We start from the raw sequence: 27,341 nt of genomic DNA, 5'->3' as shown, positions 1-27,341 counted from the left end.
CCTTTTTATTGTAACACAACTTGACCTTTCGAAAGAACATAGCTCGCTACATACTTACGCTCGTTGAAGAAGCACCGACTTTTATTTCGGTAACTTCAAATAGAAACAAAGAATCCACTCTGGTTCACACAAAAGAGCAAACAAACGACAAATCACTACAATCCACATTTTCCTCAATCACGAATTGCGAAGCACCTGATGTACAAACAACGCTAGGAAATATATCCAAAAAAATAATGACGAAAAACATAAAATATTTCTAACAAAAACCTACCCCCGGTACCCTAATTTGAACACTCATCACTTGGACGGAGTACGGAAACAAAGAAAGTTATTAATGTCTGTACCCATTGTCTACATTTCTGACTGCCACCACAATAAAAAGATCCCTCCGTTACAACCACACGTAAGGGGAGCTTAAAGAACGGCGGCTCAAGTTGCCTGGTCCGTTTTGTCTGGTTGAATGTAACAGTTTCTTTTGTCCCACGAGAGATTCTTCTTACAGTTTATTTTGCCGTTTCAATTGCAACGTTTTGTCTTTATAAATTGTGTTGATTGACGCCATAGTTAATGAACAGTGTTACGACGTTGATTGGGAAGACAAATATTTTTAATCAAGAACGTTTTATGGGTCTCGAGATAATTTTCGAGAATAATAAATTTAAGTTTCGCAATTGGGACTTCAACCCTGTCGCGCCGATAAATAAATGTGGATGTCGCAGACGATAATTGGGAAATGTCCCCCATAAAATGAGTATTGATTTTGATTTTAATAAATTTCATATTCGAACTTTGCTCTTTGCAATAACAATAAAGTCGAATCTGTTTTCTTCAGTTCTCATCATCATAAAATAATATTAGAGATGTAATAAATTCTATTTTAGTATAAGATTTTAAGCTTCCAATCATGAAACGAGGCTTGTAACCCGAGACTTTGTTTGTTATATTGTTGTATATAACCTCTAAAAAAATTCAAACCGACGGCCCCGGAGCGTAAACGCCCACGATGACCAGACTAACAAGAAAAACACTATTAATTATTTTCAATGCTATCCACACCAACCTCCACAAACCACACAAAAGGTACTTAAACATACAGCCTACTAAAGAATTTATCACATCATTAATCTTTTAACAAAGAAACATCGACGAGAACTAACAGCCTGCTAAACTGCTTATACCCTGCGCATTAACGTCGCAATAAAGGGTAATATATAGTTAACTAGCGTAAACTGGCGTTGACCCTTCCGATGGGACCATCATGGTCGGCGATTATGGCAATATCTCCGAAGGCCGCCTCTAGTAATACTTTTAAGAACCTCAGACTAAAAATTGAGCTTAAGAAAAAATCAGTTCCCAAAAACACGATTACTAAATACCTTTGTGTGTAGTTACCAGTTTAAGAACTTTGTACTGAGGACACAATGTTTGCACAAATTATCAGGACAATGTAACTAGATGACCTAGTTTTAAGATCGATCATAAAACTATGTAAAATAATATTTACATACTTACAGTAGCATAAACTATACAACATAGTAAAAAATATTTTCACATAAACACCGTAAACAGGAATAAGACGATAACTCTACCATTATAGTGTTACCTTAAGAAAATAATACAGTAAGCGTAGACACAAATCCCCAGCAACAAAAAATATATAAAAAACAAACAGTACCGGAAAACCGTTTCCAGAATTATTCAGTGTTTACTACTGTGACAACAATTCTTACTAGAAAACAAAGGGCAATAATAATACCGTGTTAACGAGCGCAAACTATTGTAGGGTGACCATTATTACGGTCCGCATAGTCCGGGCAAAGCTGTATCAAATAATGTCCAGTAGTTCAAATAGGGTGGGATGTTACATACATTACTTGGGCTGACTTTTTAACGGCAAAGAATGTGCGCAAATCATACTTTTTGATTGATCAAGAGGCTATTAATGTCACCTGAAATTAAAAGTTCAAAACAAACCTTAAATTTTGAAACTACGTTATCTAACGCTGACGCTACCTTCGTCAATATTTATGACGTGAAATTGATTTTTAATTAACGAGCACTCAGTTCCTGACTCGCTCACTTCCATTATTGACAAGAGAATGGAATTATAATTAAATCAATATCATACAAAAGGTAACAGAAAAAACCTTTTAAACAAGCCGTCTCATTCACCACAAATATCCTTTTAGAATTACTTTGAAGTGGCCCACACTTTACCGGTAAAAATTTACATCATACGCTTTTACCGATAAACATAATTTTACCCATTTCATATTGAAATAAAGACCAATATTATGTAACGGAAACACATCAAAGAACATGTCAAAAATCGAAGCGGTAATTTGTCTTTGACAGGCCATGATCAAAGAAAAATGCAAAAAGTACGTTTAAATGATTTCCGAGTAGCCATTTTGTTTAATATATTTTTGTGGAACAAACTCCGCACGTCATGTAAGGTCATTAAGGTTGAACGATTTAGTAATAACTTTGTACGAATACATATAGTTAGTTTTATACAAGATAGCAGTTCTACATAATATTTTTGATTTCAGATAGATATAAATCAATGATGAATTATTTAAAATACTAGATGTCACAAAAAATAACGCTCCATAAAACTAAAACTTCTAACAAAAGTGAAAAAAAAATATTAACACTTTCAAACAAAAGACTTCAACAAATAGTGCCCAACTCCCAAAAAATATCCTGCCTCAAAAAAATTTCCCGAAATTATATCCACCGTAGCCTTCACGTCCACTTTTTGCGAACGGCTCCTGTTTATGATGTTGTAAAATTGTTTTCTCCCGCGCTCTTTAGCGATACATTTTGTTTTTACTCCGCTCAACACTTAATGGTTTTAAAGTGTAAGTCACTTGCAGTTTATTTTTCGATCCTATTTTCGTGCTGAGAATTTAATAAGGTTTGGGAATGTATTCATGGCGTTGTGACGAAGCAGATGTTGGTTTAAGTCGACCTAGATAAATGGCATTTTAGTGTTACTTGAACAAGTGAATATAAAAGTAAATGTGTAGTATTTAAATGTCATATATTAGTTTAGTTTCGGTAACTAAATTTAGTTGAGTGAGGCTCTTGGAAGATACCTTGAAAGTTATAACTATGAAGTAGAAGTGTCAGACTCTTACTCTTACTCAGACTCCGGATCAGGTATCTACTAGACCTGCCTACTTATGTTAGGTTATTTTGTTTGAATAGTATTCGTTTGTAACCTTATTCCATAAACTTATTTGATTTATAAAGTGTCAACTTCGAAGACCATCCAAACTGTACAAACTCAATTCAGAACCATAATCAAGAGACCTGTTAAATCAGTTAACCCTATCAATACAACGTACAATACGCCGCGGCTATCAGGCGTTATCTGCAGTTAACCCTCCGCCCGCTTCCTTAACAATCTGCGTCCATTTGATCTGCGGTTCAAGTTTGATTGTTAGATTGCGAAACTACTGGCGGCAGACGTAGGGTTAAGGTATTAGTTTCAAAGTGATACCAGATACTACGAGTTGGTAACTGTGTTACAAATTCTACGTGGAATGATGAATAGTATTATTTTTCGACTGAAACTGATATTTCAGGAATGTTCCAATTGTTTGTGGGTGAAAGAGAATCTGTCAAGTTCACAATTTTTTACGCAGACGAATAAGATCTTTTCCGAGCCATTAGAAAAACTACGAATTTCAAAACCCAATTTTGAAACTGATATAAAAGTAAATCAACAAAGAAGAAATCGTTAGCCTAATGAGGTAACCATTTTTTATTTACAAATGCTTCACAAGATTTATCAACTTTGCCAAAATATTTTTTTCAAAACGTATTACATTACTTTTTCCTTACAAAAGACCAATGTAAACATTTTCATTAATTAACAGATTCAATTAATATTTTAAAGATTGCGTCTCAACAGAACCTGGGAGATTACAAGGCAAATACCAATTAAATTTCAATTTCTGTTCTACGAAAGTTGTTTGTCGAAATTGTGCTCTACTGCTTCAATCTTAGGGTAGGAAATGTGACGAGGAAATTTGGGCACTTGTAATTAATTAAATATTATTGGAATGTTCTCGTTAAGGTGTTTGCAGAGGGTATTAGGAAATATTTTTTTAAGTGTCATCTGTTTGTTTTAGGGGGCGAGCAGGGGTGTAATTCACCCCGTGTTTTATCAATAAGGTTTTAACATTATTTTATCTTGTTTCAACGTAGTATTAAAATCAATCTTTTTATAAAATTGTTTTCTGTGATTTCAAATGGTGTCGTTAAATATTCTAGTATCGAGTGCATCGAAGTCAAAAACAAAGTCAAAGCCATTTATTCAATAATTTATTTACTTAGAAAATTAAGTCACTTTTAAACTTCAAATAATATAAATAAATTTAAAAGTGTTAGTCTGTCAGTCCTCTAGTGAAGCTGCTCGTTCGTACGAGCAAGAAACTCCATAGACTACTTTTTTCAATCAGGTGCACAACATATTGTTTCGTTAGTCAAATTATGTGAGACTTTCTAAAACCCCATTGTTGTATATTTAACACAACACAAATAATAATAAACCAAAAACAATACAACATTCAATTAACCACAAACCCTTCAGACATACTTTCGAGCGCGAATCATGAAAATATTTCCGACAAAATGTAAATCACATTCCGGTGGAAAATTAATTAAAATTTAATTTAATTTCCCACCTTTCAGTAAACCCGTGAAGTTTGGCAGTGATATCAAGTTGTTGGATGCCAAGCACACGACCAGTTGACGTGTGGAAAATATAAAGTATGGTTACCGACGCCATTTTATGCGTCCAACACTAGCTTTGAAGTAAAAACTACGGAAAAATACAAATTTTGGAGAATTTTTCGTGCGAAAAGTTGAGAGGGGTAAAGGCCGACCGTTACACGTCCGATTTCCGGGTTGAACAAAAAAATTTCGGGTTTTCCGTGTTGAATTTTCAGTAACAGGTTGGGGTTTGTATGTAAATTTCTCGGTGTGAGTAATAAGCCTGCTCCTATGATACATATTGAAATATATAAACCCAAAATAATTTTGTTTTCTCACCCGTTAAAAGCCTCAGTTCATAACTAATTTTATTTGATTACTTTTACATCCCCATAAAAGAGCTAAACAGTTCATAAAGAAGAGTAAAAAAATATGCGTCACTTACGAATAAATTGGCACAAATGATAAATGTTAAATTATGAAGGTTTTTCTAAAGCAGACTATTCTAAGAATAATGTGCGATGATGAGGGACTCTGGAAAGGTCAGCTGTCACAGGTACATGTCAACTAATGACAGAGTTACGAGTCATTTTTACTGACCTGTAAATATTAGATGTCGGAGTAGGATGGCCCACTGCTTAAGTCTCTTGAGGTCTAAAGTTTAATTACAGAGCCAGTTTCTAGCTTGGGTCAGGCGGAGACCTCAATAGATGATGCTTTGAGGAATATTGGACGCGATAATGACTCCATGTCTCTTGATATCCATTTGAATGATCAATTACTAAAATTCATAAACTACAGTCAATTGTCCAATGCTATTTTCCATTGCAAATCAAAACAGAGAATCATAAATAACCACCACTAACTAAACCGCACATTAAAGAAAACTATATCAAGAACCACTCTCCAACATAAATCTTCATTCACAAAGCACTAGATGACATTTCAATACAAAGGCTTCCAATGATCATTTACCGAGTATCTCGTATTATCATAATAGATGATAACATTCAATATCATTATCTAAAAACTTTGATAAATATACGAACAGGCCACGGAACGTGCACCTGGCAGACAATAAAGTAATGGACGCTTTACATTGCGCGCTACATCCCATCTGTTGATTAATGGATCGCAACGGGGCCGTCGGTCGATACGATAATTCGAGATTGGCTCCGGTTGAAGCTGATATATGGGCAGGGTGAACTCAGCAGTGAACTTGCTGAGTAATCTACATTTTCTTAATCTAGTTGCTTTTTATGTGAAGGAAATGAATTAACAATTTTAGCTCTTAGATCTAGGTGTGCTAGTAACAGACTGTGGCAGTACTGGAGATTAACTAATAAACCGACCAAATAATTATATGTCTGTTACAATATGTAAAAAACCATAATTCCTTTAATGGATTATTTTGTGTTAAACACCCACCTCCGCTATAGCTAGTAGATGTCAGTTATAAAGAGTTAACACACATGGCTGAGTGTTTTCCTTGTAAATGCTTACTCAGCTTTTTATAACGTAATTATGCAGCTTTATATTCCTAAACACCACCTTGACAATATTATTTATTATCCAAATTACCAAGTCGATATATTTGATTCCATTTTCCTTTAAAATTTAACCAAAGCAGGCGAAGTCTCAGTCTCTGTGCCATCGCATAATGCGATCCACCCCAGGCCTATTAACATTCCCTAGTCTTGCACATTATTCCGAGTCCGATCTCCGTGCGAGATAAATCTTCGCTTCTTGGTGCGAAGTTCATTAATAGTGCCAGTAAAGGACCTCATATTTTTTCCCATTGTGGACCCCGCGGACCTGTCAGAAGAGTTCGTATTTAGATATCGCCTGATATATTGAGGCCAAATGTATCTTTAAATGCATTGTACAGATTCCTTTCGCAGAAAATCAATTTAAATTGATATTTCCTCATCATGTTAATGATTGAATTGGTGCTCTCTATTAATAAGTATTGCTGAAGAAATAAAGATCAATTGCATGTTCCCAGAAAGATGCTTCTTTGAGTCTTTTGAAACTTTAAAAGTGTAATTAAATTGTCTGCATGGGTTACTACGTAATTTCTTCTCTTCGATAGAGATGAAAGGTTATGTTGCTGCAACTGAATTCCTATTTCTGCGTCATTTAAACGTGCGTTCATCAGAAGGACGTAATCATAATGATTCTAGATTCCTATTAAATTACCAAATATCCTACCAAGACTCTTTATAACGAACCCAAAAATACAAATTATATAAAAGTACAAAATCAGTACCCAAACATAAATTCCTGGCTTAAAAGTATTCATAACCTAAAAAAAAGGTGTGAAACTCATAAATTTGAATAAAACTCGTACATTTTAAAATTTTCGCATTGATCCTTTTTTTTGTTATCATAGCAAACATGCCTGGGATTCCATTTTGGCATGCAAGCTCGCACTCTCCCGTTGGCAGAGCTCCAAGCACGTCTTGAAGGTATTCTTGTATGCCACAAGGTGTGAGCAGAGCGGTGCAGGCAGTGAATAGAATATTAAGCCTTGTTTAATCTCTGGTGAACAGAAATGACCTATTTTTGATACATTTTTGGGGAGAGTAAAGTGAAAATATCGTAAAAATATGTGTATAAAGTGTATAAAATATCTAAGCAGATTTCGAGAATTTTTAAAACAGATCGGTATAATATATGCGTCGCTTAAAGTTCTCTATGAACTAAAAAAGTGATATAAAACCAGGCATACCCGTCACGCCTCTTAGTAAAAGACTATGGACACTGATAAAATATTAAAATTTAGCAATTTATTTAAGTGCGTATTTAAACTACATCAGTGTTTAATACTAAGACTTGATGCTAAGACTGTTGCTTAGATAACGTCATCTCATGTTTCCTTTAAGCTCTGTTTCCACTAGAAGACCTTATATACCAGTATAATATAGCCCCAAACTTGTGCCTTGGAGTCGCACTTAGGCGCAGCTCAACGCATCCGGACAGACGGACCGCACTCGGCTGCGGACGCTACTCAAATTATTTCACCCATTCTTAAATGTATATAAGTCATTCTGGTTTTAGGTAAATTGTTAGTGTAGAGGATAATTTTATATATCATTAAACGTGCTCGAAATGGTTAATGAAGATTATTTTACGAGATGGGAACGAGGATTTTTAAGTATAATATGTGTAAAAAATAAGTAATGAAAACAACAGTTCAACGCTTGACTTCAAAAACACTCAAATTAATTCTGTTACTACAATCTTGATAAAATCTGAATCAATTGACATACTGGACTTAACTACCTATACTCAGGTACGAATCTAAAACGTAAAACATTTATGAAATCAGTAAAATCGATTAAATTTTTTATACAAAGAGAAATATGGAACGGTATACAAAATACGGATCTGGTTAATCCTTTGTAACATAGATTAATGTTCTAAAAACTCGTTCGACTAATTCACAATTCATGTTCTCATTTACATACATAGATTGGCCGTCCTAACAAAACATACCGTTCATTTACACATTTTCAGAACAACAAATACGTCACCGACTATATTTTCCTAAAGGAGGTTCTATGATTGAGCATTTTTGTTGATGGATGAGAGGTTTGATTCCTGTAATTAACAAAATCTTATGAGAACATCCATGTTTACAGTGTAGCTTAATTATGTGACTAATGATGTTTACTTTCTTTAATTAACATAGAGTCTAAGGGCTCCGTATGAGCTCGAAATTAATCGACCTAACCCGAAAAAAATAACAAAAGAATCCATCAAGCAAAAATTATTATGACTAAACTGTATAATATAAAACCCTCCCTGATCGATTTCAACCACGGTGGCCAGTCTGTCTAACTAGTCCATCCCACTACTCAGGAGATATTATAGTGCACAAGTGTATGTGCAAACACAGGTGCACTCACTGTTCCCTAACTCTCAGAACCCGATGGGACGGCAGACAGACACAATCGGAGAGAGGTCAGGCGCAGTTTACGTGCTTTCTGAGGCATGGGGGTGTGACACCACCGAACTTCCACACTGCGGACTAATAATGGTAATTTTACTTTGGTAAATACCATTATCACCTTTTAGCCCAACGCGAAAATCTAATCCGTGTCAGCAGCAGCCAGTCACCCAGCCACTGAACTAACAGTCTATATAATGTATAAGCAAGTTTACAAACAAGTTTTTCTATAACAAAATTCTCAGTAGGTAACAAGGGAACTGGATTTATGGGTTGCGGTAGCAATAACCTCGCCCCACACCATGGGGCGTTAATATAACCATAACTAATACAATGTGGGTGAAGCAAACCCTTTCGTGATCCTTTCCAGTGTTGCTCCGTTATTCCGTGTATCTCTATGCAACCGAGTGATATATTACCTCAATGTGTCTAGTTAGTTGAGTTGTCTAAACGTTGACTGCTAAAGGGGTTTGGTAAGTTTTAACGTCTAAATAAGTATTAGAATTCTGCTATGAAATAAAACTAATATTGTGACACAGATATGTTATTGGTATCATGTAATTAATCGCAATCGAACATTTGCACATGCGGATTTTGATGAGAAGAAATTGATAGCGACGAACTTAGTCTTTTACTGGAACTTATACTTCTCGGTTGGCGCGGTAGCTGGGCAACCGTCTACCGTGCAACAAGTAGTGGGTTCGATTCCAGCACGGAGCAACTCTTTGTGTGAACCACAAATTGGTTTCTGGTCTAATTGTCATGCATATGAACTTGTATGTTTGTAAACGCGCCCACGACACAAGAATAAATCTTAGTGTGGGGCAACGTCATAGAAAATACTGACTATTAAATACCATGATGATATTTCTGAATAACAGCATTATAATCCTAACCTAAACACACTCTGTTCGTAACGATAATCCACTCCACTAATTACCCGTACCTGCGAAACTTATTTTAAAAAACCAAAAAGGTAGGAAAGTACTCGATATTCGGAATGAACCGGCCAGTTCAAAGCTGGCCACAATTACTTGTTAACTTAGTACTGCCTCAAGCACTCCGCAAGTAATTTACATACTTTAGCACTTTGAATTTTTTCATTATCTTTTAATTAGTTGTTCAGACATCTTAAGGCTGAGTTTAGAAGTAAGGGGAAACAAAGGGAAAGCTATGAAGCTTCATTAACCATACCAATTTTTAGTCTCGCCCTTAATTCGTGTAAATGGAATCATCTTTTGTTTGTTTATGTTCTTCTGGTGGTTTGTCAGACTGTCTGTCTGTTGTAAAAAAATAGGTATATTTTAGATGTTGTGCAAAAAAATCTTTAAACTTTTTATATCTTCTTCCATTCTCTCCTAGCTACGAGGCGTAGGTTAGCAGTAATTTTTCTTTATTACAAAATTTGTTCAAACCAAAATGATCATCAATTTCCAAATGAAATTAACATTTATTGAGAACAAGCCGGTGTGTAAATATCAATTTAGCACGTTCCTATAGCAGGGAAATATAAAATATGTGGGGAGGGATTTATGAGGCCCGGTGAGGCGCAAGGGACGATTGCGAAGCCCACCAGTGGGATATATAAATTTGCTGTTGTGTAATACAGTGTTTCTTATATTATTTATGGTGTTTGTTGGGTGTGATTAATTTCTGTTCGGATTTAGAGGGAAACGTGGTGTCAGATGTTTATGCTTTTTGCGTAAGCTGAATATATGGGTCGACGTGTTCCCCGCGTGCTAATGTGTTTTTGCATTCTCCGATAATGCACGGAATGTGCGTGTTCATTACTTTTGCTGGCTATGTACTTCAGTTCGTATAGATATAAGCTACATTGTAGATTCTATTCAGATCGTAGTATCATTTCATAATAGTAATGGATATTTGAGAGACAATTCAAAATAATACACTTCACAAAGCAAATCTTAACAAAACAAAGAACCTATCACCCAATCTAGTTACCTTGGCTAGCTAACACACAATTTTCCCGTCACAGTCTGCTGTAACAAAATATTCCCATGTCAAAGGAGACCCAACTATACACCTAGACAATCTCCTTGTTCACCTTATCGAGAACTTTTCCGATTCGCTAGGTAAACTTCAAATTACTAGCTAGTCCTCATTAGCTAGCGCAGGACTCGATTTTTTATCCAGACGACGCCAGACTTCAGTTTCACAGGACGTGGGGCCTTTGACCTTCCGCGTCAAATGGCTGTCGCTCTCAGTAAAAACTTAGGGTTACAGAACTTTAGAGGAACAGAGGTACACTTACTCTTGTTATTGGTACTATAAAAGACGGAGTAGATCGTGGGTAAGTTACGTTCGTACTAACCTAACACTCAGGCACGTTAAGTTACCAATGTGTCTCATTTTTCAGCTTTATTGCTTTAGTGATAGAATTGAAAATCTTATCAAAACTGAAATACGCCGCATATTATGTAATCCTTTTTAAAATTCATTTATATAATCATGTAAAAACATGTTCCTAGTCATAAATAGTGTATCTATTAGAAGTATCTATTACATTTTAACATTTTAGACATTTTGACATTCCTTTGAATCAAATTTCACAGACTGACGACTGATTGACGACATGGCTCAAATATACGCCGTCGTACACAAAAATGAAATCTTGCTCAAATATTCTTTATGTAACAAAAGTTTTGTTCTACAATATTCTTATCCTGAAATTTTCACGAATAGGTACAGTCGGGTAGAAATTGTCTAAAATTTTCACCGGATCTAGCATCTAACCAAGAATATCGTGCTTCTAGTAAGTTATAGAGGGCAAATGTCAGCTGTTCCACGTAAAACATGGCACTAGTTTAGTTTGAATAAAACTTACTGTCGAATGACAGGACAGGCCACAATGAAATCTATTCCACGAATTTTCGTCAATGCTTTTCCATGGCACACATATGTACATGAAACCAGTTACATAATATACAGTAAAACAATTGACAATAATGTCAGCTGTCACAGAGCGCACGTCATAATTGTCACACTGTCAATGTACGGCAAATTGCTCACATCACTATCAGTCCGTTTAAATTCCAGCCATGTGGACGTATGGCCAGACAAAGGACCCCGCCAAAATGGCCGCTCCAATATAATAGGCTAGGGTTCGATGGAATTTAATTATAGCTTTGTAATAGACCTGTAGACTTATTATTAAAGTTAAAAACAGTTTTATCAATAAATAGTTTGGACACGCATGAAAGGGCAAAGCTACGAATGTACTGGATCCCCTGAACTTTCAGTAAAGGGTTGAAACTGTTTACTGAAGTGAAATGCAATTAAAATAATTTACGTTTTGTTTTTAATTTTATTTTGTCTTTGATGGTATTTTTATCTCGTCAGAATCGATCTGGTAAAGTGAAAGAAGCAAACCAGTCTCAAAATCTTTATCCAAATTAATTTGTATACAAGAATAATGTTTCATGTTATCGCTCACTCCACATTGAAATACTATTTGACCTACAAAACGACCGGCCTTTACACAACAGTATCCATTGACAATCTTTCATTAAATGTCAATAGGAAAAAAATCCGCATTCAGCATCGGACATTTTCATCGCAGAACGCCACGCGAACTCGTAAATCCCGTCGCCAGCAAATCTATGTTTTCCGTTACACATTGCCATGCAAAAATTGCCATATATAATAATGACATGGAATAAATTCGAAAAAAATCTTTTGTTCGAACCTAAGTAATAACGAATATCAGAGACAATAACATTAAATCATCCCTTTTTTCGTTTTTTTATAACCCCTTTTTCTTTGGGAATAATCCAGGATCGTATTTTTTCATCTGTAGCAGTAAAGTTTCGATGACTAAGATTAAGGGATTGAATGAGCTCGTTTGGAAGATTCTTTATTAAATCTTTTCGTAATGTCGTGTCGTTCGTGTATGGAGAACAGACTTGTGAGTTATTGGGCTCAGAGGACATTTTGAAACAAAAAGCTGAGAGTTACGTTTTGGTAAGATTGTTAGAAAATTTGGTTTTCTATATGATACTCCAATTCTTGGCCTGTCTACATTTTATAATGAAGTTTGGTGTGTAGACAGAGTTAAAATAAATAGTATTTTAAAGATTTTTTTTAAATTTTCGAAACATTATATATTTTGATATTCTATTCAAACATCCAAAGCTTAGTAGAAGGCCAGTAAGGTCCCAATATACACATCGAATGTCGTAACAAGAAATCACCTCAATTTTACTTAATCGGCAACTTACACATGGTTAACGTAAATTAATTCCAATCACTCGCGAAATAGGACATTTATTTCTGTGTAGCGTACAGGCTCGACATTGGCCAGGCCATGCTTTGAACGGAAACGTTTTGCGTTACGTTACGCTGCGTATTAATTGGACGCGGACTAGCGGGTACTTTGTTCGGTCGATTCTAATAATTATGTTCTATTGTTTGGTATAAATGAGAACACATTGTGTTGTGGTGTGGAAGACCAAAGAGTGATGTAGTGAAATTAACGATTTTTTCAAAGATTTACTGATATTTTTGTAGAATTACAAGAAGTGCCATGGTGGATTTAATAAATCGGTTAATAAACCCCTGGGAACCAAGAAAAAATTTGTATGGAGATTGTAAGGAAAATCATTAAACAATATAATTACTGTTGGCACAAATAGTCATAACTTAGAATAAGAAAATAATATAATGGAACTTGTTTTCTAAAGTAGAAGAGAACTAAGTAAGAACCACTTTTCGCCAATAAATAATGTTTATGAAAAAAACCTCAGCCAAAATTTTTACTTCTACTTGCAACTCAAGACATAAAGCTCGAATAGAACTGAGACCTGTTATCATCTCACAGTTCAGCTCTACCATATCTTCGTGCAGGCTCTACAAGATTTATAGAGCACGCTCTGACGGTTTATAACGTAGTGCAGAGCAGGCTGATAGAGATGACCTTCGGAGTAGAGGCAGGAAATACACTCGGACAGTGGGAGGTGGAGGCGGAATAATGTGATGTGGTGTAAGTTGTAGGAGGTGTGTTTGTCTTTAAGACTAGGTATTTTTTAAACGTTACCCCACACTAGTATTTTCTCATATGTCGTGGGTTTATAAACATAGAAGTTCCCATACACATGAAACCCTGACCCGAAACAACAATTTATGGATGACACAAAGGGTTGCTTCGGGAATCAAACCCGCTACACGTTGCACGTCATATTTTGATGGTAAGTGAACACCATATTGAAAACTTGCGTCTGATCATGTTGAAGAGGAAATTTCAGTAAACTATAAGTTTATGACTGTTTGGTTAGCACATTTAGTGAGCTGGTATGTAATGTGTTGTGGGTTTGATTTCTAGATGGAACTGCTGTTCAGATATGTGTTATATGTATGTAATATATACAGGCAAGTGTGTGCACGACATTATAAAAAAAAATGTAGAGTACAGTTTTTTATAATATAATCGTGTTAATACGGACCGATTTTCGTTGCACTTTATGTTGATTATATTTATACCTACAACTTCACATACACTGGTGCTACTACCAAAGAAGCACCCCCTAAGTTCCTAATAACATTACTTCACATCATTTCACTCCCCACCCCTAGCACGTCACGTTCGCCACAAAAACACAAAGACGTAGCACACAAGTGTCACGCATCCAACATCCAACTCGCTAAGACTCGCAGCAGCGTGACACTCCATTTGTCACGTCGCCACATTTATACAGCGTGAACGTCGAACCTCCACCATTGAACGCGGCACACTTGATATTGATGATTTGGCCTTGTATTCACTGAAAAATTGAGCCTGAAAGGATCACCTGAGGGCTTTTTAAGCTGTTTACACATACGTAATCTGTTTAACTCGTGTCATGTTTAGGCGACAACGGTTCTTGGTGAATTTATTGGGATTATATTTTTTGGCTTACCAAGTGCTTACACATAAATGATTTATTTATGTAAACAGGTTATCTGTGCATCTGTGGTGAAAAGTGGATGTACATTGTACTTATAGCGGCATTACGTGCCGTTATGTACATCTCTGCCAACCTATTCGGGGATTAAAGGCGTGACGTTGTCCTATTTTTTGAATAGCCATATAATAGATCGGGATCTAGACTTGTGACACGGGTATCACAAGTCCCTGTAGCCTAGGTACATCTGTAACACTAGAAGCACAATCGGGGGTTTGCTCAAGACGCATTTTTGCTCACAGAGATCACTTATATCAACACCTTATGTTCGCAACTGGACCAAGTATAAAAGTAAGTTGAAGTAGCTAAAAGCAATTATTCCCAGGAAAAGCACACTTCTACACCTTCGAGCACTTTACAGTGAGCTAATTTGTAACATCCCAGCCACATTAGCTCCTAGCAACTCTAGTGAATTCTCTATAAGAATCGATACGTCTCTTCGTTTTGTTTCTCTGGCCAGCTCCACTGGCTTACACATCATTTGTCACCGTCAATCGACGTGACTCTGCAACTGACGCTGTTGTTAGAATTGGTAACTAAACGTACTGTTCCTGAGAATGTTCTAGAAACTTCATGAAAGTAATTGTAGTTTCTTCGTGATTTCCCACTAACTAACGAATAGAGAAAGGATTTATTCGTACAAGGTTTAATAGAAGTTTATGTAAGTATGGAACAAAAGCTTAAACAAAAGGCATTTTTCACAATACCAGGTGTACTGTGAACTTTATGGCTCAGAACCAGTACTGTACAGAATTCGAGTTTACGATCATTCGCCGAAAAAGGCAGTCAAATTCAATTCTAGAAATATTTTCCAAATGGATACTCTAAAGTGGGTGCTGGGTGCTACGAATATAAATATTCAGGTATCGCGGATGGCGTAGACAAATGTACAACGAAATCACTTCGTTTTCAAATTCAGCAAAACTCCGTTTTCCATTGGAAGCCGGACGGGTATAAATTTGGTTTACACCTACAGACAACACACGATATTCAATTCAAATACCGACGCGCCATCTTTCACCCTAGCAGTCCTAAAATGCCGTGTACACCAAGACTGAAGCTTAGCCTGCACCACCGTGCACTCAATTTGTCACTGAGTCGTACCGCAAAGCATTTACAGCGCAAGCGGTGAAGCGCCGCAGTTTAGCTCAGCGCTGCACTGACACCGCCCATTAGTTTGATTGGGACACCAGTAGGTATTTGTGTAAAACAAATTCGTTGAATACTTTATTTGGGTTCGACGATTAGTTTAATAGTTGTGCGGCATTTTAGTGGCGCGAATTTTATTTCGTTTTTAGGTGGTCGGTTTCACTTGAACAGCAATTCGATGATTTATTTCGCGATATTTTTCATGTGTATTTGTGTTGACTAGAAAAATTGGTTTAAAAATGGTACCGAGCAAAATCGTGAAGTTTTTTTGGTGAACAAAATAAAAACAAATTGTGCCAAGAGGACTATAATACGTCCTCGCAACTTAAATAAAACATTAACTACCGAAGTTCCTAATCAATAATCAAATTGGTAATGAATCGTAATCAGTGTTAAATTACTAACATTTCAGTAAATCAATGATAGGTATCAGTAATAAATAGGTGTAATAAATTATATCATTAATGTGTCCCTAGGCACAGAAGATCCGAACATATGATTGATCCCAATAACTCAGACATATTAACAGCAATAACTCACAACTAAATACATTAAAGTAAGTTTTCAAGATTTACAAATAAATCATTAACTAAACTAGTCTGTGTGTTAGTTGGAATCTATGGCAATGTGTTAAATTAATTGCTATCAGATTCACATTAATTTAATTTATAGTATATCTTATCAACTGCATTTCGGTTAATTTCAGCAAGTACAATCATAATGTTTATCATTCTTCGAAAAAGTTAAGAATCGAATCGAACCTTCTACACGTTACGCGGCAGACGGTTGCCTAGCTACCGCACCAACCATGCAATCAATTAACTTCCGATAGGACTTCATTATCAGTTTTCCATAAAAAAATACATGTAGAGACTAACTAAGGTGTGTTTAATTTTTGAACAGAGATAAGCAAGTAACTCTTTATTTATTTTTTGCAAATAAAGATCCAAACTCCTCACAACATAATTCATAGGACATCAACTATGTATTAATAAAATAATCGCAGTGGCTCTCGGGCTATAATATATTGCCTTTATCTTTAATCTGTAGCTGTGTCATGCAGCGAATTACGTTAATGCAACAAAACCTGCCAGTCACGGTGATCTGGTGATCATTCGATCATTTATCACCGGCCACTAGTGGGGATTGTGTACTTTAATATTAGTGAATAGTTTTATTTTTATAATTGGCTGGTGGAAGGTTGCCTTGGAGATAGATGTTTGTTATAGAGTGAACAGACACGAGCCGTCTTTTAGGGTTGCCTGTGGGGTCCCTTTGATAATGTGGGTAATGTTTTGTCAGTTTCTGTTGCCTGAAGAGATTTTTTTGAATACTATAAGACGAGTATTAGTTACGATAAGTTTCAAAAAATCTACAATATTTTAAAGTATTTATTATTTAATTTGCTCTTAACCGCGTTGTTTAAATTAAGTCTTTGACTGCCAATAGAAAACTGTTGAAGGCAAATCCTCCGCTAACGTTGGTCGCCGGTGACCCTCGTGGCGTTTTAAGAGTTAAACAGTTTTGTTTAAGATTTTTTCGCATATTTACGTTGATTTAAAACAAAGGTGGTACAAACTTACCTCCGGACGCGGCGAGCAGGCCGTGCGCGCGCAACAGCGCCAGCAGCAGCAGCGGCAGCAGCGGGCGGCGCCGCATGCCGCGCGACACCGCTGCGCCCGCGCCGCGTCGCCGCTCGCCCCCGCGGTCGCCCTCACCTGTGCAACAAACAATACACAACTTTAGAAATGTTATATTCCTTCATTATCACGTTTTTGTCTACTGTCTATATGAAGTGGGCCTTAATTTCCAATGTGCCTCGATCAATTTCAATTCTACAAAATTGACTGGACTACTCCAGGTTCAGACCCTTGTCTGTAATGATAAATGACCTCTTAGCCGGTGTATGACCACCGTATGAGTGTGATGCAAAATCTTTAACTTGTATAATATACATTCTTTAGGTATGTAGAGTACGCACTCGAGCTAATTCTATTCCACACAGATTCAAATATCACAATTAAAGTACATATTTCCATCAATACCTATATAGTTAAAAGTCAAAAGCCCATAATTACATAAATAGTATGTTACACAAAGAAAACGAATCAAATGGAACGATTATATATTAATAACACTCCGATTCTTCTCTCCAAATAAAATACTTGAGGCCAACAAAGGAGGCTCAGAAAAAATTGCAAGTATCATTGTTCGTTACTATTCACATGGAAAAATCTCATTCTTCCAATATACTTAGGTATGTTTCACTTTAGATTGGAAATCCTGTGAAATTCCATTAAATATTTTAACATTACTTTCGCTTTTTATATTGTCTAACTCCGAGTTATCTGCGGTTTTGTTTCATGTGAGCCATTTTGGCTCTAAAACAAAAGGTATTATAAATACATTATAACTTATCATCCAGATTTGGCACTATTATGCTAAATTTAGATTAAATTTTTTATTTACAAGAAAAAAACATGGTAATTTAGAGGAAGAGGCCACAAAGCAGCGAGTGTATATTTTTTTGTGAATATAGGCGAACTTATGATCGATATTAAATATGTACATTTACTAACAGACATAATGACTAATGATCAAAAGCAGTCTTGTGTCTAAAAATATAGTAAATTCTTTCTAAATACTACTATTACAAAACATTGTAGTGGGTAGATTTTTAGATAAATGAGTTTATACTGAATACCTATAGTATGGTAAAGTTGCCAAGGGTCCGGTAAAGTTGCCATAGTTTACCGGTACATATTTCCATCAATATAGTTAAATTCAAAAGCCCATAATAACATAAATAGTATGTTACACAAAGAAATCGAATCAAATGGAACGATTATATATTAATAACACTCCGATTCTTCTCTCCAAATAAAATACTTGAGGCCAACAAAGGAGGCTCAGAAAAAATTGCAAGTATCATTGTTCGTTACTATTCACATGGAAAAATCTCATTCTTCCAATATACTTAGGTATGTTTCACTTTAGATTGGAAATCCTGTGAAATTCCATTAAATATATTCTTCGCTAAGGGTTCTCGGGAAAAGAATTCCTCAAAATATGTCCTTATCGATTTGGCACAATTTGCGTATGGTTTTAGAGGAAGAGGCAGCGAGTGGAATATTTTTTGTGAATGTAAGCAAGTTTAATCGATATTAAATAACTTCTGCCTCCTAATTATCAAAAAGTATGCTAATGCTGTCTAAATGAAATAGGTAGAAACTACACATCAAGACTTCATGAAGTTTGACGTATAATTAAAAATGATACGTAAAAGTGACGTTAGTACTTTTCCGTTAGTAGGTTTCGAACCCGCACCCTCAAGCATGAGGCCTCCGGGCCACCACGATACTATGAGCACATAATCAAAAGAATCCCCAAAAATGTTAATATTAATAACCTAATTAAAAGTCCTCTTTCCCACGTATTCAATATTCACTTTGATTGAACGTACATGAATAAAAAGTACCACCTCAACCGACTATTCACCGCTATCGCTTCCATTTCAATCCAAAAGCTTTTAAATAATAATTAAATCTATTTCTGTGCTCAATATTTGAAAGGAAATTTGATCCTCAGTGATAACATTATATGATAGACTAATATTAATATAATGGAATTTCCGTCACAAGCTTCTTTTCAACGAAAATGTGGGCAGTATCACTATTTCCGTACCAAGGATATTTTCTAATGAGATTTTTTTAAATACGTCTTTGTGCTCTTTCCCATAAATATAAAAGGAAAATGTATGAATAAAGGTTTTCCTAAGAATTTTTAATTGGTATGGAGGCTATTTGTAGCAGTATTTACTTCATAAAAAAACGATAATTTTCAAGAAGATAACTTTATTAACTAACATTATACTGCTTTTGAAAATTCTAGAGAAATTCATATTGCTATGGCAGTCATTCAATTCCAAGCTAAACTACACAGAAAAACACCGAAGCATTCCATACAGCACATTTCCAAAAATACTCCGTTCAAAACAAATTCAAAAACAAATCAATCGTGCTCTTTGCAACAACAGAGATAGGCGTGCCCCTTCCGAACTCGCACGCCACCCCATATTTTCTTTTTATCAAGATAAACCCAAACATGTTTGTCCAAATCAAATGCTATATACACCGTCAAATCGAGTTTGTAGCAGAGAGAACGAAAAAACGCTTCGTATGGAAGTGGTACATTGTCTGAATCAATCGGCTCGGCTCAATACCGGACAGTGGAGTACAGACTGTTGTTTGTAATTGAATTGTCAGTTTATTGGACCCTGGACGCCGATCGGACTTCAAGAGTTGAGCGAGGAGCGGCAGCGGGTGCTATCGTCAAACTTTTTGATATGATATTTTCTGACGTATCGGTTCTGGATGGGAAAAATAATGGTACTTGTTCTATTTTCTTTATTTTTCTTGTTGCTTTTGTTATTTGAGAGATATTGTTGCTTGGGTAGTTATTTTTGATATCGATATGCTTTACTTAATTTTATGTAGTTACAACATTGTTGTATTTATTATATTTATTGATCGAATGGTTAATTAGGAAACAAACTTAATATATAAGTTATAATGAATAAAAAAAGCTTACGTATAAACTGTAAAAAATATCTAACCGACAAAATCACTGATACTCTGCTAAAAATATTTTGTTCATTATAAAAGCTAAAGATAAAACTTGAGCCATAAGAAAAAATTAAATCCTAAATTTTGCCTTCTATTTCAGATCGGAGCCCCTCTCAAAACTTGCCCCAACCGACCGACCCTTTGGCGAATCACCTTCAGATAAAAAAGAGATTCCCAAAAAAGGTCCCCGTGCTAGAGGTCCTAAGACATTGTTATGTAACTGTTTAACACACTTTCCCAGCGACCCGAGACGAAATATTTCCATAATATTTTGTCGAACGACGAATCTTTTGCTACAGATTTGGAGACAAATCTCGAGCAAAAAATATTCGGATAAAAGGACCAGATTAATAACCACAAAATCTAAAGATGTCTAGAATAACCAAGCTAAAGAAGAGTGTAAGGACATTCCCAGAACTCACAACAGTATTGTCCCCAACATGAACTCATCTTCCACTATAATGGACTGAAGGACCCTAATCCGATTGACAAAAGATTGGCACCTAAACGGTCCGTGATTTAATCGGAACGCTCGTCACTAAAACTGTGTTAAAAAGGGTATCGACGACCTTGAAATCGTTTTTCCGAAACTCATCTAATTACTTAAGTTAAGAAAATAACTTGCAAAGTATAACTATAAAAAGTTATAGAAAACGACATCAATCTTCATTACAACTGACTTTTATGACTAATATGAATAATGACACTAAATATCTTTTAGCAAATAAACTAATAAAAATGAAATTGTTTTAAGGCAATTTATTATGATGAAAAATATAGTATGTCTGGACTCATTCCATCATAATAATAATGGAAGGAAAATTTTATGTAGGAGTCGTATTTTTCTTTACCGGTTAGGAAATTGAAGCAAAACAATGGAAATATGTTTTCATTGATAACCCATGTTATAGTGTCGTGCCTATAGTTCCGTGCTTAGTGCATATTTGCAAACCCAGCAATTTTACTTAAAACACTCGGACTCGGATGACACTTAAAATTTTATAAACTTGAACTGCATATGAACACCCTGATTCTTCTCAAATAAAAAAGAAGATGACAGAAAGTGACCACATTATTAGGCAAATAACCTATTACTAGTCGGCGCTGACTCGACACCACACTGACGTATGGCTGATGAATTAATCATATTCGGCCAGAGGCTCCATCTATGTGGAAATGAAGGAAGATTCCTGAAGGACCAAACCTATTGCGAATCAAAGGACCAAAGATTTTTCGGGGCTGTCAGCGATATTTCTTTTGTTTGATTGGAGAATTTTGATGAACCTGCCCTGCCTGTCTATTGATTTAAATTCCGCAGGTTTTAGTGTCTTGATTATGGACGAAAATTTGATTTGATTTCCTTTTAGATGAGGTATATCTTTTTTAGTAAGCTTTTGTTATAGTATTTTTGATAGTAGGAGTAGATATAACTTAATAGATCTTTGAGACATTTTTTTCGGCACTTGAATTGCGCGTCTCAAACCGCCGTAACCCCGCAATACAGTAACGTCTCATCAGGTGAACTATACAGCAATAAAAACAACAATAAAATTTGAGCAATAAACCCATTTCGTGTAGTGAGGAGACATTATTGTCGTTACTGCGGAACAAAGGACTGAAGTTGGCTAATAACACCCATAAGTAGACATGTTATGTGCCTTTGACTTTTAACAGTATACTACTAATACGAGTTGTTTAAGATTGCTGTTTGTTCGTGTATAATTTGGATATTTGGATTCAAGTTGCTCTGTCGAGAATTTCGAACTGTTAGGATAGAACATCAAGTGTAATGTTTATAGGCGCAGTTAACACACATGTTTGTGTACATTAAAATGCTTGTTTCTTAATTTATTTTGAATTTTACTGAGTTAAGAATAAATGTTGTGGTTGTTCTATGAACAATGAGTGTGTAACAGTAAGCAAATCTTATTTAATTATGTTGTGTTGATCCATATGAGAAAACTACAGTGTATACAAACATACATCGTACTATTTATTTAATCAATTAGGTACTTCAGTATCTGAACAAACTTGTTAGCACAGTCCACTAAACAAAAATCAATCTAAACATAAAAACAATAGAAATCATTTTGTATAACAAGATAACAGATCTCAATGTAAAAGTTAGTCCGTTACAGATCTGGTGTCTGTCGAACCATTTTATCGCCTTCCGTTTTATCCTGAGTACTTGTCTAGAACTTTTTGCTAGATCGGCCCGCCAAATTGTCTGGCACTTTACTTTTTCCAAGTCTAGTTCAAACTAAATCAAAGAATGTCTGAAATTTTTCGAAGCATGTATCTGACGCATTGTTTGTCATATTTCTGATAGTTTTTAGAAGAATTTAAGATGTTGAAGTTGTGTTTGACATGCTGTTAGACTTGTTACTTTGCTTTTATAGATATCTAGATGTCATGTAAAAAGAAATTGGTTTACAGAAAATCTATTGTTTGTTTAGTTGAGACTTATAGAATGTTACTGACGATTATGGAAGAGATTACTTACGTATCAAATTTTTAATCATTTAAACATTGAATGCCATTTGAACCTCAATTAAATGACTCATTTTCGTCCCTAATAAACCCTCTAAACATGGCTTGTTTCTTAAATATTTTTGATGAACAACGTTAATTTTACTCATTCCTTATGGCGAGATGCCAGGGTTGGACTTAATTACGTCTTCATCGCAGGAATGCGCTCTGGAGTCAGCTCTACAAAGTTGTGAAATGCCAGAATGCTGTCACACGACTCCACTCCGCTTTGAAACTTCTGACTGACGCTCGACTCATTTTTGATGGAATTCATCGTGGAGGAAAACATTTAGTATTAAAGTTACTTTAGTATTTCTGAAACTGAAGTCTGAAATGCTTTCTCATTAAAATCATTCTACGTAAGATGAAAAAATAGAAGATATTTCCTTACATAAATCAGCAAGAACATAAATAAAAGTATCTAAGTAGGATTGACAACAGCACACATCGCAGTAATGCTCTTTACAAAGCACACATAATTCAAAGTGACTTTAATGTTTGTCGCGTAAATATTTAAATTGCTTCCTTAACATTTCATCAACACACAACAAAAATAAAATCTCAATTTAACGAAGAGCTTACATCCGCATCCACTTCGCAACTCAAACACAAGTCAGGTGCTAGTACGAGATCTCGTGTTGGTCTTGGACCCAAGTCTAATGTAATCGCAAATATATTACAGTGATGCCTCCAAGTTGGTTTAATTGAAATTGTTCGAAGTGTGCTTATGGTAATACTGCTAGTAACGAAACTCTTAGACTACAGAGTGCTCATTCACACGCTCCGCTCCATAGTCGGTTTCGGAGATTATAGTTACTAGTTAGTAGTGCAAACAGAGTCAAGTGTTAACATAAGAGATATCATGATATCACCCAATGACTCGCGGCGCGACGGTACGATTCAGAAATTTCATAACAATTTTTGTGTCCTTGAGTTTCTTACGAACTTAAAACTGTGGTCTTAGTAGAATTCATCTATTCATAGACTGGGATGGAAATAGAATATTATTTTTAGATAGAATGATAACATTTTAAACAAAACAATACCGAACCCTCTATACGTACGAACCAACCAGCTGAACACTAAAATAATACATTTTGTTATTAAAAATGCTTTAAAATTTACAGTCGAAACCACACGAAAAGCTTCAGCAGCCGTTCTATGAAAGAAATTGTTCATTATTTTAGTGAAAATAAAAGATTTCTTTCATAATTCTGGCAACAAAGAAACTTGCGGCCGCGGACATCTCAATAACATTTAGGTTCATTTTTTAACAAAACCGGCTCGCCATATTGTCGTTTGGAAACGTACCTGATATTATAAATGGTACGCTTACTTCGTATAGTTTGTTTTAACTTTTTTTGGTCTTTCGGTACATTACACAACGTATATTGAAAGAATTGTTAAAACAAAGCCTTTTGTGTACTTCTATTGTAGTAGTTGTTTGTAAAGCAGATGCCTAATTGTGTGTGTCTCAGCTAAATAAATCAATTATTTCATGTTCGGAACAGACATCGGGTAATAATGGTCTGACAAATTTGCACCATTTTAACCCCCCTACCAAGTATAGAGACTAACTAGCTGTCAAAGTCAAAGCATTTATTTCAATTAATCCTAAATTAGGCACTTTTGAAACGTCAAATTAAATTGTCCGTCAGTCTGTCTGTCAGTGAAGCTAGGCGCTCGTTCCAAAGTGTTGCTTCGAATGGAGAAGAACGAGCAAGAAACTCCATCGTTACTCTTTTCAAAAAATGTTTTTTACAATATCTCTGATACATTATTTGATCATTTACCTATTGTATATATATGTAGGAACAATGTAACTACAATACGACGTCAAAACTATGGGACAATAAAACCAATTTGTAAAGAATATAAATTAAAAAAGCGGGTTGTTTCAAACATAGTGCCCACATATGTACACTTACAATTTTGAAATAATGCTTCTATACAAATAAAAAATAACCTTTAATTTAATTTTTCAAAATAAAAAAAATAAATAACTGCTTGATGCCACAGGATCCCTAGACTACATTGGAATAAATTAGTACTTTAATTTAACGTGTAACTAGTGATCGTATTAGAGCATTGTCTAGTGTGAGCGAGTGTCCAGTGGAGCCGGACCAACATGCTGCCACACATTTTTATCTATACATATAATAAAATCGTAGAAAAGTGCTGTCTGTACATTGAAAATAAAAATAAAAAAAATAGCAGGGGTTATTGTTATGTCGATGTCGAACCCAAAAATGTAATTAACTTTTTTTTTGTCTGTTTGTCTGTTTGTCTGTTTGTCTGTTTGTCTGTTCGTCTGTGCGCGCTAATCTCAGAAATGGCTGATCCGAGTTGGATGCGGTTTTCACGAATATATTGTGGGATGCTTAAATTTACATTTAGTGTTTGTTTCATGTCAATCGGTTCATAAATAAAAAAGTTATGTCAAATTAAAGAATCACGTCGAACATTCTATGCTTATTACCATTAATCTCCGCAACTATTTGACGGATTTGGTTGAAATTTGGTACAGATATAGTTTAGAACCTTAGAAAGGACATAGATATATTTTTATTTCAAAAATCAAAAAATAAAAATAAGAAATAAATTATTTATAAATAATTCTATGTCGATCGTTACACGACTTCGGTTCATGTTATTGTTTTAATTCATCGAAAAAAAGTAAATAAATAGTAAAAAGGTATGAAAAAAATAATATCAATATAATAAAACATTTAGTACAAAGAAAATGCTCTAACGGAGTATAGATAATTCTATGTCGATCGTTACACGACTTCGGTTCATGTTATTGTTTTAATTCATCGAAAAAAGTAAATAAATAGTAAAAAGGTATGAAAAAAATAATATCAATATAATTAAACTTTTAGTACAAAGAAAATGCCCGAACGGAGTATAAATAAATAATCCAAGTTGTCTTTATCCTCGATAGATGGCGTTGGGATCGAAATAGATCGCGCTATGGTTTCGTTACATTCATTTGGTTGGGTATCGGCCGAGCGCTTCGGTACTATCGTAGAAAAAGTGTATTATCAGTCGTATGATATATTATGTCTGTAGTGGTCCTGCTGTTTCGTATATTCTAAATTGGTTTCGTTGTATTTGTCAATTAATAAGTTTATTTGTTGGGTTTTCCTGGTTTTTTGGTTAAACTATTTAACGTAGGTTTAGTTTGATATCGATTATTAGTAGTTACTGTAGTTAGTTTTTTTAATAAAATTGTAAGTCTAATTTATAAATTAATTAGATTAGATTTAAGTCGTTTCTTTTAAATTATTTAGTTTAAGCTTGGTTATTATAGCATAGAGGATAGGTTGTAATATAGTTTCTTTTTTAATTGTTATAAATTCGTAATTCGTAGCTTTCTTTAGTTTTAAGTTAGTTTAAGTCCGTTTTTAAACTATTTTTTCAACGCCCTAAGTGAGTATACATCTATTAAATTCAAACGCAGAGCTCATTATGTTGATTTTTGAAGAGTTCCCTGGAATATCTTCCACATCTCATTTTTGAAGAGATCCCGCGAGATCGGGAACTATGTGGTTAAAACCAAAAATTTGCCGGAAGTCACTATTCCACGCGAACGAAGTCGCGGGCAAAAGCTATCTTCAATATAATCTGACAGTTTATAATATGCCTGTTTACACAGTTCACGCTTTATACAAGATTTAAATTTTTTCTCGTTCAGATTCAGTATGGTGGTGGTAGCTGCTTGTATAAATGAGGTTTCTATTCCAGTAATAGAAAATCACGGATAGTTAAATATAAAGAAATTATTCTCTAGTCTAGTTAAAATGATTTTATAATGGCATTGTGTTCCAGACTTTATTTATTCCAAAAACAAGCCTTTTCCTTACAAACTAATGATCAATTTGTGCGTATTAATAGCCGTCTATTTTGGTATGTTTTTCAATAAATATTTTGATTGGATTACTTTTTGACCGCGTGGGTTAAATCTTCGTGGGATGAGATCAGAGAAATATAGGTTTCGTCGTACCAGCTAATAATATAACTAATATTTAAACCCAAATGATGAATATAGATAAAAATAACTTATAACAGTCCTTTTCTTACTAAATTCGGTTCGCATTCCTCTTGAATCGCTCTATCTATTAAAAAACCGCATACAAATGGACATAGCGACAGAGAAAGCGACTTTGTTTTTAACCCCCGACGCAAAAAGAGGGGTGTTATAAGTTTGACGTGTCTGTCTGTCTGTCTGTCTGTGGCATCATAACTCCCGAACGGATGCAGTGATTTCAATTTAGCTTTTTTCATATGAAAGGGGACTTATGTGCGAGTGTTTTTAGACATGTTTGATGAAAATCGGTTAATCCGTTTTAAAGTTATGGGCGGTGAAAGTGGGGAGGTTAGCCAAAGGTCTGCAAATAT

At 35.1% G+C, this 27,341-nt stretch overlaps 1 protein-coding gene across 9 annotated transcripts in view; it reads right to left on the bottom strand.

Moving 5' to 3' along the window:
• LOC118266652 (disintegrin and metalloproteinase domain-containing protein 11) overlaps positions 1-27,341 on the bottom strand; it is a 432,988-nt gene that overhangs the window by 290,672 nt on the left and 114,975 nt on the right. For all 9 annotated transcript variants that reach the window (XM_050703305.1, XM_050703302.1, XM_050703304.1 and 6 more), the window contains one exon: positions 17,370-17,504. In XM_050703305.1, coding sequence (XP_050559262.1) covers positions 17,370-17,504 — 135 coding nt within the window. The remainder of the gene's footprint in view (positions 1-17,369; positions 17,505-27,341) is intronic.

The sequence above is a fragment of the Spodoptera frugiperda genome, chromosome 23, assembly GCF_023101765.2.
Source record: "Spodoptera frugiperda isolate SF20-4 chromosome 23, AGI-APGP_CSIRO_Sfru_2.0, whole genome shotgun sequence".
NCBI lineage: Eukaryota > Metazoa > Arthropoda > Insecta > Lepidoptera > Noctuidae > Spodoptera > Spodoptera frugiperda.
Note: the sequence above shows the minus strand (reverse complement) of the source record. Positions and strands in the feature narration are given on the sequence as shown.